Source organism: Microdochium trichocladiopsis (assembly GCF_020744255.1).
Source record: "Microdochium trichocladiopsis strain MPI-CAGE-CH-0230 chromosome Unknown B0I36scaffold_9, whole genome shotgun sequence".
Taxonomy (NCBI): domain Eukaryota; kingdom Fungi; phylum Ascomycota; class Sordariomycetes; order Xylariales; family Microdochiaceae; genus Microdochium; species Microdochium trichocladiopsis.
Window position 1 is genome coordinate 950,286 of NW_025763552.1, and position 10,849 is coordinate 961,134.

The following is a 10,849-nucleotide window of genomic DNA, read 5'->3' on the forward strand; positions in this document are numbered from 1 at the left end:
TCATGAGACCGGCAGGCGGATGGGCAAATATCGCCAGTGACGCTCCGATCAAGTTCGCCGGCTCCGTCCAGCCACCTCTGCGGGGAACCCTGCCATCAGCTGCCAAGATGGCGGGCCAAGCCAGTAGCTTGTGGTTGGGGTAGGCTCGATGAGAGAGGCTGCGCGGTCAAAAGAACTGGGCAAGAGCACGAATGTACCACAGAAGGCAAAATAATGCCTTCCGAACTGATCCATCGCCAATGAGACAGTCATTGATGACACTCAGCCAGTCGCCTGCAGCTGGATTAGAGCAAAAAACTGCAAAACGTACAACACCGGGGATTCGCTGGTCGTCACCGACCCAACTACTGATCCGCCGGTATCGAGCTTGTGTACAGGGGAGCGGACGGGACCCTCAATTTTCTCGATCCTATGGTCGTACGCGGAAGAGAAGTCTTTCAAAAGTCATTATCTATGCTGCATATCTATCACTTCCCAATTGCATCCATTGTCGAGGGTTTGTGCGGAGAGGATTCACTCGTTCACCGTTTACTAGTCCACCACAAGGTAAGCAGGACTCCACTTTAAACCCACCTTGCCCTTGACGTCCAGCCCGCTGTTCCACGGTCTCACAAGCACGGCCACTTATCGTTATTCCCAGTCCTCATGCTGATCGACACTAGTCAACCATGCGCAGTTCAGAGTCTGCCATTGTCGCTGATCAACAGCTCGTCCATTCATGACCGCTGCTGTCCATATACAGACAACTAGAATCTTTCGGGCTTGATATGCTGTCGACAACTAGTGTGTCCACCGGCTGACCTACGTGTCTGACGCTGAGCAGATGGCTATCTGGGTCAGCTCTAATGGGGGAGCTGATGGCATGATCTGTCCAAGGCAGTGCTGTGAGCGCACTACCGATCAGAAACGTTTCTTCGCTCGGTGGACCTTTCTGTGAGCTATCATATATAGATTTATGTATGAAACGTCTCAACATGACGATTGGGCTTGCAGGAAAACGAATGGCAGTATATATGCTTCGTGAGTAAAGATCAATTACTCTCTACAGGCGCAACTGGCAGCGCGCTCCTGACACACAAGTCATACCATGCTCTCTTGCTGCAAAGGATCTCTCTTGTGTCTGTAAGACTTGTTGCTAGATGAACCCTGCAGACGCACCCTTGAGCGCGGGCAGGAGTATTGTTGCGCTTACTGTGACCATTCACGCCCGCTCTCCAGACATTTGCTTGCTGCAGACGAGCTGCTCCTCGCTGCTGGATACACACTGCCTGGACCTCACCGACACTTCCAGCAGGCCCTCTTGCCGCTGTCGCCGCACGACTTGTCAAACACTGGTTTTTCGGGCCATGCACAAGACCAGCGTTCCTGGATACCCCCATCCAAGTCCTTCACTGTGACGGGTGAGCTGTCTGGCATCTGTCCCTTCTCGACCCACGCGCGCAGCTGACTGAACATGCTAGAAGGCTGCGAGCCACGCCCGCCCAGGCAGTGGCCGAGTCCTGGAATCTCGAAGTGGCGGAAGAAAGTCTCTCTGGCGGAATGGTCGAGGGCGAGGACGTCCTGGTAGTACTTTCGAGTGGCCGCCGGTGGGACCATGCCATCAGCCTTTGCGAGCGTGTCAGTAATCGGTAAGAACCAAATGCCAAAATCACGAGGTCCGGACTTACCAGCCCATGAAAAGACATGATTTTGCCGCCCATCTGCTTGAACTCGGACAGATCCACATCTTCGGCCCCAATGATCGACCGATACTCGCGCCCGCTCTTGCGCACCAGCTGATCCCACTGCTCATGACTGAGTTTGCTCACGTCGAGGCTCGGGTCCTTCGCGACGAAGAGTTGCAACCAGTCAACACCGCTCTGATATGGCTTGCCCTTACACTCCGTCTCCCAGCCCGATGCCAGTGGTGCTGGGCACGTGGTCGCGGCAATCCCGACAAGGGGGTAGGACAGCGGGTCGTTCCCGGTGATGTCTGCCGGCGGGTACAGCCCGTGATAGATGTGCTTCTTGTCGGAGGTGGTCATGCCCTCCCACATGCCCTTGACGACGGCAGCCGCGGTCTCGCTGATCCTCACCACGTTGCCACGGCGCTTTCCGTTACCACCGCCAGCGGTCCCAACACCCATGGACTCGCAAGCATCTGCAGCTTTCCCAACCATGCCCATTGGATCAAACACCCTTAGACATTCCTCGGGCTCACTGACCACGCCGTCAACCACACCATCGAGACCGTCGCAAGCCCTGACCGCAGCGGCGTTGATAGCATCCATTTCACACGAGTACGGCGCATTACCACCACGCATGTTCATTATTTGCTGCGGCCACTGGAACAGAGGGATCAGCTCGGTCCAGTATATCCCCGGGGCCCCGGCGATGATGCCATCGTACGCGTCAGGATAGCGCTGTGCGAGCATGAGGGCCTGCCTGCCGCCCTGAGAACAACCATTGAAGTAGGAGTACTTGGGTGGGGACTTGTAAAACGCTGTGATGAGAGATTTGGCAATCTTGGCCTGTCGGATACGGGTGTTAGTCGGCAGGAACGGAAGGGCACTTGTGCGATATTCTGGCAATGCACACCAGACCCAGGCTCAAGGGACACTGACCTCGTCGTCGAGCGACACTGACGCCAAGTTCTGCAGCTTGTATAAGTTGACATTGCCCGGGGACAAGAGCGCCCAGGAGCTGCTCGGGTCTCCCGGGCCAACGCCCTGGGGAAGGCCTGCGTCCGTCGTTACAGTTGCATAACCGTCCGCCAGGGCGCCGTACATGGCCATGTAACTCAACAAGCTGCGACCGGGGACCAGTCCGCCGCCGCCGACGCCCTGCAGTCTGCCGTTCCAGGCTCCGCCGAGTGGTGCACCTGTGGTTGGCGGTGCTGGCGGACCCCCGGCGGTGCTGGTGTTGTTGCCGGCCTCGGAGGACGACGAGATGGGGAGCCAGGTCTCAACGAACACCTCGTCGTTCTGGCCCGGGTGCGTATACGAGACGGTGATATTGCAGAAGGTGGCATCCGACAAGACGGTTCCAGGCTGCGTCATACGAAAGATGGCTGGGGACTCGGCTGTAAAGCCCGTGACCAACGTTGCCACAGTTGAAAGGATCTCCGCCCCCAGCAGCGACAAGGAGGAGAAAGTGTCTGCAATGCAAAGCCCGGGAAGATTGTCTGACATGATAGCCGATCGGGAAGGGTCGCGCAAGTTGAGGGCCAGCGCTGGGACAAGTGTAGGAGCAAAGCGAGGCGGGAGGATGGTGTTGGGAAGAGGAAACAAGCGGGGAAGACTCATCGTGTCCAATGTGGTGGTGGTGCACAGCTTGACAACTCTCACCCAGAACGGTACCCAGGCGCATTGGAAGGCATTGTATTTATATTGATGTTGCCGTGGTCAGTCTGCTCCTTTGTCTATTCTTTGCTCGTTGCGAGTCTTCGACGTGGGGATATTGGCTGGCGAAGTCCGCGGATAGAGAGATCTCTGATTGGCTGATAGAGGAGAAGCCCTGTGCGGCACACCAAGTGGGCTCGTTCATGCGCAGCAACGACGAATCGGAGAGGGGGGAGTGCGTGGATGGACCCGGTCCTTTTTCCCGTCATCAGCATCGCGGCCCCTGACCCGGACCGAACAACTGCAGATCACAACATCACTGTCGTGAGCGGCCAAGGCCAATCCGCGGAATCCTCGGTATCTCACCAGGTTCCAAGCACTCCCAGAATCCAGCACATATCTGGCGCTGGAATAGCCCCCGATCTCTTGCAATGGCTCGCGGCCACACCAAGTCACGCTTTGGCTGCCGCGAGTGCAAGCAGCGGCACATCAAGTGCGACGAGTCGAAGCCGGGCTGTGTCAACTGCATCACAGTCAAGCGGCAATGCTCGTTTCTCTCACTGTCATCGGCCACGTCACTACCAGCTCAACAATGGACTTCCCCGACTCCAATCCATGCATGCTCACCACCCAGCAGTAGTCGGACATCCCGCCAGCATGAGCAGCCACGCGTGCCGGGATCGACAAGCCATCGCAATGAAGCTCCCAGTCAGACTCCATCGTCAGCGTATGACACACCGATCTCCAGCTCTTCCCATGCTTCTGCAGACGAGACCCTACCGGACGACTACTTCACGTTGACACACCTGCGGCTTCTTCACCACTACCAGACTGAACTCTCCGACCTCCTCATCGCCCAGCAGCCCCAGGCAGCGCCAATGCTGCGGTACATGGTCAGCTCGGCTATGGGCGCTCCTTTTCTCATGGACCAAGTTCTCAGCATGGCAGCTGCACACAAGTGCACAACGACATGTCTGGACTCCTTGATGGCCAGCACGGAAAGACCAGTCAGTGCCTCGCAACCAGACTATTTCGTCGAAGCCTCGATGCTCCAGTCACGCTCCATGCGCAAGTTTCATGTTGCCCGGGAGGCCCTCGGTGGTGATGCGTTCTTCCACAGACAGCCGCTCGAGATCTTGTCCTTCTCTGTGCTCGTCAGCCACAGCGCCCTCTTCTTTGCCTGTGCAGCGGCCACAAGGTACTACTTTTACAACAGCGATGCTGCTCCTGGCACCAGGGACAGCACCGCAGCTTCCAGCACCTCTCAAAGGAACAACAACATCACCTTTGGCGTTGTGCTTGACGAGTTCGACACGTGCTACATGGTACACAGCGGCATGGCCGATGTGGCCAGGCAGGTGATCCCGCTGGTCGACGCAGACGTGCGCAACGAGATGTTCAGCTTTGCTGGGCGTTCAATACTGGTAGACAAGGAAAACCCCAAGGCTAGCACGCCACGGCAGACAGATTTGGACAAGCAGGGGTATGCTTCTCCAAGTACCACGCCCTCATCCTCATCATCGATGGACGTCGACACACGCGCGAATGACGCGATTCCTCCCCTGGACCTGCTGGAAAGCCTCGTCGCGATTGCTTCCACGCCCTCGTCAGCTTCATCATCAGCATCACTATTTGCAGGCTTCTCTGCTTATGCAAACCAGAGCCAGGATCCACGACATCTCCTCACATATCGCACGACCCTCGATGTCCTCCTTAAAGAATACCGCGATGCCGCGACTGACGATGGCTCCCGACCCAGATCCCAGCGATATCTCTCCGCCACGCAGCACTTCCTAGTCCGCAGCCCTCCTCAGTACCGTGAGCTGCTAGCCCAGCGACGACCCGAGGCGCTCGTCATCTTTGCATACTATGCGGTCCTCATGCACCGAGCAGGCGATTACTGGGGCATCGGATCGCTCGCGGGAGGGGTGCTGGTCACTGGAATTGAGGGGTATCTTGGTGGGTTTTGGCGACGGTGGTTGGAGTGGCCTGTGGCTCAGGTGGGACGGCAGTGAAGAGACTTCGGAGCAACGGTCAATCATATCATGTCCTGAACCCGTGGAATGCCTTCTGCGTGTTGTCCTTGTCAATTCTCTAACACGGGGTCTCAGAGGCGGGAAGAAGTCGACAATGCCACTTGTTCAGAATCTGCCACACAGACATACCATTGAGTCCGAAGTCTATTCGGGAAGCACCCGTTGTGGGCTTGTTCCAAAATTCCGAGAACAAGTTCTAGGCCCATCCTTAGAGGCTGCACATCATGCATTCGAGTTTCGGGACGACTAGAAGGGCACCGCACCTGCATTCCACCTCCGAAGCCCCCATGGTCTAAGCACTGCCTCGATAAGCCTGCTATGATATAGCCCCTTAATCGCGGCATGATCTCACGGAATTTCCCCCGTGTCGGCTTCCGCGTTGCTTCCTCAATGTGAGACGAGAGTGTCTGTCCAAAGGAAGCACTAGTCAACCATGCTACGATCAAAAGCCAGCACGGCTGATTTAACTCACCGACAGCCGATGTTGACGTTTCTGCAGTCATGCTGACTGGTGCTACGATGTGCTTTGTTTGGATGCTCGGCATATCTTCATACTAGATTCTCCGCATCACGACAGCAGCGCTTCTCAAGTATGAAGTGGGAGGAAGACCATCGATGCAAACAAAGTGGCATACTGCACTATCCGCATGTCCTGGGAGAAAACCCCTCTACTGCCACGCGTTGACTTGCGAATTTCTTGACACGCTGCTCGCCGATGGGGTATCTGCTTTGGACTGCTTATGCCAGATGAGACTAATCAAGCGGGCAGTGTGTACATGGTATTTGCACGGGTGTCGACTTTTAGGCAGCAATAACCCCATCCCATGGGACTGTCGACCGCCAGGGACTTTTGTTGTGACCTCCAACTATGCTGGGTTGGCGGCGCAGGGGAACCAGGAAACTCCATGTCGACGGCCCATAGTATGTGTCCGGGTAGCAAGTCATGGACAGGAATGCGACTGAGGCACGCGACCAGCTTGCCGTCCTGAGCCCCCAGCACTGACTCGCCTTCGTCCTCCGAGGCGGGTAGCGACGCTGGCTCGTGCTGTGCAAGGCCTCGAATTGTAAGGTCCACAGCCTGTGCCACGTCAAGGCGAGGGCAGTGCTATGGCCTTGGCGATGTTTCCAGTCCCCCCGCAGCGAGGTACCGCTGATCCAGTTGGTGAATCGCCTTGGCGTGATGTCATTTTGGCGTCGGCCACAGCAGGGATACGACTCGCGCTACCACCCGCGCCCGCGAGTCCGCCAGGCAAACAAAGCACAATAAAAAAGGTTTACAGGGAACAAGCATCAACCCCAGCCGACGATCTTCCCAGGATTCAATGGGGAAAGAGAGATCAGGTGCCATCCGGGACCGGAGAAATCGTGATTAACGTGCTGACGTGTTGCGCCACAGCACTGCCTGCACAGAACCAGCTTGGCGATGGGGGCGATGTGATGGGTGTGAGTCTGGAATAAACAAGACTCTTGGCCACAGCAGTAGCGGCACGTTCGACTTGCTTCTCGCGTCGTCGGCCATGGCTTTCTTGGCTCAGCTGTGTTGTGATGGCTGTGCTGGGCATTGGCATCTGCGCGTCCCCAGCTTAATTTGCATGACGGTGCCGGAAGATCCCCCGCTCGACAGCCTCATTCGATCATGGGCCAAGTCGCACTTGGTAACTTGGTATAGGGAGACGGTAGGGACGGCCGCCGCATTACCGAGCATGACACTTTTTTGTTGCTGGCACTCAAACCGCCCAGCCCCTCGGCCGAGATGGCACGATCCTATTTTGGGATCTGCGCTTCACGTCTCTACCGGGCCATCTGTGCTCATCCCTGCCCCAATAGCATTGGCGGCGTCTTGGCGACCACGTAATGCCGTGCCGCGGGGGCCTCCTTCCTACGCCATGATGTTGCGATTAAAAGATGGTTGCCAGCCTTGGCAATGAGGGCAATGACAACGTATATAAGTCCCAGAAGCCTCTTTCGGGAGAAGGGCCATGAATACTGGTCCATCAAGCCTTATGCAACGGATACAACACCTTGACAAAAAGAATTACGAGTCTGGCACTTCATCATCACTGATAAATCCACCGTCACAATGCACTTCAACAACCTCGCCATCCTCTTCTCGCTCGCCGCCGCTGGCGCAGCTGAGACAACTGTCGACGCTGATGATGTACCCTTGGCCTGCCGCAACATCTGCCGCGACACCATCGATCTTTCTCGCCGCTGCGAGATTCAAGCTGACACTGACACGTCCACGACGGACGACGACATCATCTATAACAACTGCTTCTGTCAAGCTCCAGACGCAGAGGCCCGCATCAGCGAGTGCGCGACGTGTGTCAAGGCCAACGGCATGAGCGATGCCAATGACGATGACAATGGTAAGCCGTTGCCCGTAGAGCTCTGAGAAACGCCGAATACTGACCAGATTGTACGACAGAAGTTGCCGAGCTTATGCGGGATTGTGGTTGGGACTTTGCTGCGGCCAATACCACGTGGGCTTTTCCTTTATTTCTGATCGCCTCCCATGTCACGCAAAGAAGCTAACGGTTTCATACGCAGTCCCGCGAATCCGGTTCCGACACCTACCACGAACTCTGGCAGCGGCATCGGTGGCATCCCGACCTCAGTGACCATGGTCCCAACCACCATATCCACGGGCGGCACTACGGCTGTCATCAGCACACCCAGTCTGGTCGGCAACACCCAGCTGCCCACGACGAGTGTTCCCGGCGCAGCAGCCATGGCTACGCCCATGGTTCAGGGGCTGGTCGTTGCTGGCCTTGCTGCTGCGCTGTTCTGAGTGCGACAAAGAGAATACTGGCCATATTTGTACTTCATCATGTCGTTTTTTGCGATGCTTCACTTTTATGGATGCGGTAGTTAAGCTTGTGAAGTTGGATCAAGGTCGGAGTAAATACGATGCATGATATTTGTAACAACAACAAAACCTTGTATTTCTGCCAGAAACCCCCTTAACTACCCAGCGTGGAATCTGAATGGTGACTCTTTGTTCCTCGGAAATCATTTTTGGTTTGTTGCTTAGTGTGAGTTGTATCCCACCCGACCGCGGTCCACAGCACGTTTGCTCGCAACGTCGAGCTCCTCCTTCTGCAAGCCCAGCAATTCGTCATGCAATCCCTTGTCGTGATACACGGGGCTGCCATCGGGGAACCACACGCGTGAGTACATGGCCGTCACAAACAAGGCATAGTTGCCCTTCATGACCTCGCCCGAAGCATGGGCGTACCGCTCGCGCGTGGTCTCGTGGGAGATCTTCCAGTCCTTGTCTGTTGTGCCACTTACACGCTGCACCGAGTCGAGCATCTCGCGCTGGGTGACAGAGAATTCGGCGACGCGAACGTAGTTGTTCTTGAACTGCTCCAGACTGCCGCCCTTGCCACCAGATGTGGTAGCAGCGGCATCGGCCTTCTTCTCAGGCAGCGAGAGCAGCGCGGCGACAGTCTTGCCGACGTACGAGAGCGTCGACGTATCCATCTGCGTGTTGCCACCGTCAAACAGGATGGCCTCCTTTTTGCTAGAGTCGATGCCAAATGTCTCTGTTCCTTGGCCGAGGCTGAACTCGTACCAGAACCCGCACACCAGGCTGATCCAGCTGCTCACGCCGCGTTCCTCGATGTGCGCACGCGCTGTCTTGGACTGCAAGTGGAAGAAAGACTCCTTGTACATGTCGTCGCGGCTCACGTCATAGCCCCAGTCGTTGGGCATCACATAGGGGACGCCCGCGTCGGCGGCCGCATCGATGAGCTTGAGCTGCTGTTCCGGGGGAGCGCCAACGCCCATTGTGATGATAAGGACCTGCTGATCCTTCAGGGCAGAGACGATGGTCTCGGGCTTGTCGTAGTCGATGGTGGCGAGCTTGACACCGAAGGGGAAGTTGCCTGAGGTGGAGCGGGTCAGGGCTGTGATGGTGTGCTTGCCGGTCTTGAGGAGGGCGTCGGTGATGAACGTGCCGACGGTGCCATTGGCCTGTGATGTTTGCGGTCAGCGGCCTCAGCGTTATATGGCATGAGAGGCTGTAATGAAGTATGAGGGAGACTTACACCAACGATGGCAACGTTCTTGACGTAAGACATGGTGATGTGGACTTGGTTGTTCTGATGGGAAGCTAAAGTATTGTTTCAATTACGACAAACGGGGGCGGCGATGTCTTTGCCGCTGGTTGTGATTGTGACGATGGTGCTCAGGAGTGCTCTACATCTTCGTGGGAGACCATGACCCTTAAATACTTCAGCTCCACAACAACGCAAGCTGCGGCATGAGGGCAAGCGTGCCTGCCGGGCACAAGCTCAGCGACGCGGGCGAGACGATGCTCTGCATGCAGCCTGCCACCAGAGTTAACTCCAGCCCCTCCTTTGTTGGTATGGCCGAGACAGTAGGCCCCGATCTGCCCTGGGCGATGTGTATGGCTCGCCGGAGGTAGCCGGAGCTTGCACATCACGGCTGGCTTCCAAAAGAGGAAATTGTGTATCGCCGGCACTCCTGTCCGGTCGGAGCCAAGCTCTCCCAGACTAGGTGAGTCGTAAACTCCAGACAGATCACAGGCAGCGGTCATGAGAAAAACGACGCACAGTCGAAGACGTACGGATGCGGATCTAGGAACGCCATGCCATCCCGTCTCAGACGTATTTTCCCCCCATGCGACTTCATTCCCTGAATCGAAAGACACAGGCCAGGACGGTTCATATTTGGCTACCCGCGAAATGGTGTGCACTGTCAGCACTAAGGCTGAACCCCTCGTCCCTCTGCGGGATGCGGTAAATGGGCGAGACCCTGATTCTCGTCATGCAAGGAAAATAGTCGCGGAAGCTCGCGCAATCACTGTATAGTTCAGGCAGCTGGGAATGGTGCAACACCAGACCATTTCTTGCCATCGGAGTAGCCTAGGTGCAAGCTGGGTATGGCCCTTCTCGCGGAATCTACCGGGGTTAGGCGTATCCGTAGGTAACAGCCATGGCAGGGGCAAACATGTACACAGCACAGATGGCATGACTGGACGACCCTTCTCCCATGAGGGGGATGCGGAATCCCAAACGTGCAGGGCCCAAGCATCGCGGAAGGACTTCCATGAAGTGCGAATGTACGGCTGAGCAGCATGCTGTCGGATGAAAGCTCGGCCCGCCAACTCCACCCTATCAAGCCCTACGGCCGCCGAGTGGCAAAAGCTTGGCCTTTGCATCAGGCCCGATGGAGGCTGAAGCAAACGACCCAAGGCCAAGGGGTTCAGGCACTAGGGGTGATTCGCCCCTCGACGGCATCACATTGAGCGTATGGCAGCATTGCGCCACGGCAAGACCATTGGCGCCAAAGGTCCCCGAGACGCATTGAATTTCTGCGGTCTTGCGCGAGAACGGAGCCCTACAGGAAGCCAGTCCCCGCGCGGCCCAGTGCCTCCAGTCGTCTCTGTCTTCCCACAAGCAACTTGTCACAGAAGGATCGTACACGGGACCGTCAGTTACAGCTCTCTCCATCTCATGGCTACCA

The 10,849-nt window shown here is 56.6% G+C and overlaps 5 protein-coding genes across 5 annotated transcripts; 2 read left to right on the plus strand and 3 right to left on the minus strand.

The window, feature by feature from the left end:
* Positions 1–1,275: 1,275 nt before the first annotated feature.
* On the minus strand, positions 1,276–3,170 carry B0I36DRAFT_249738 (Tannase/feruloyl esterase; the record flags this gene model as incomplete). Its single annotated transcript, XM_046150495.1, has 3 exons — positions 1,276–1,605; positions 1,668–2,510; positions 2,604–3,170. The coding sequence occupies 3 exons, from the start codon at positions 3,168–3,170 to the stop codon at positions 1,276–1,278; spliced, it is 1,740 nt and encodes a 579-aa protein (XP_046008201.1).
* A 478-nt stretch (positions 3,171–3,648) lies between these two features.
* On the plus strand, positions 3,649–5,687 carry B0I36DRAFT_434317 (uncharacterized protein). Its single transcript, XM_046162699.1, has one exon. It carries the CDS (start codon positions 3,752–3,754, stop codon positions 5,333–5,335), a length of 1,584 nt encoding a protein of 527 aa, XP_046008202.1. The 5' UTR covers positions 3,649–3,751; the 3' UTR covers positions 5,336–5,687.
* Positions 5,688–5,877: 190 nt separating this feature from the next.
* B0I36DRAFT_434318 (uncharacterized protein) lies at positions 5,878–6,918 on the minus strand (the record flags this gene model as incomplete). Its single annotated transcript, XM_046162700.1, has 2 exons — positions 5,878–6,461; positions 6,739–6,918. The coding sequence occupies 2 exons, from the start codon at positions 6,916–6,918 to the stop codon at positions 6,114–6,116; spliced, it is 528 nt and encodes a 175-aa protein (XP_046008203.1). The 3' UTR covers positions 5,878–6,113.
* Positions 6,919–7,436: 518 nt separating this feature from the next.
* On the plus strand, positions 7,437–8,147 carry B0I36DRAFT_352867 (uncharacterized protein; the record flags this gene model as incomplete). The annotated part of the gene is made up of 2 exons (XM_046157158.1): positions 7,437–7,725; positions 7,885–8,147. 2 exons carry the CDS (start codon positions 7,437–7,439, stop codon positions 8,145–8,147), a joined length of 552 nt encoding a protein of 183 aa, XP_046008204.1.
* A 239-nt stretch (positions 8,148–8,386) lies between these two features.
* Positions 8,387–9,441, minus strand: B0I36DRAFT_250248 (uncharacterized protein; the record flags this gene model as incomplete). Its single annotated transcript, XM_046150530.1, has 2 exons — positions 8,387–9,334; positions 9,409–9,441. 2 exons carry the CDS (start codon positions 9,439–9,441, stop codon positions 8,387–8,389), a joined length of 981 nt encoding a protein of 326 aa, XP_046008205.1.
* Between the last annotated feature and the right edge of the window lie 1,408 nt (positions 9,442–10,849).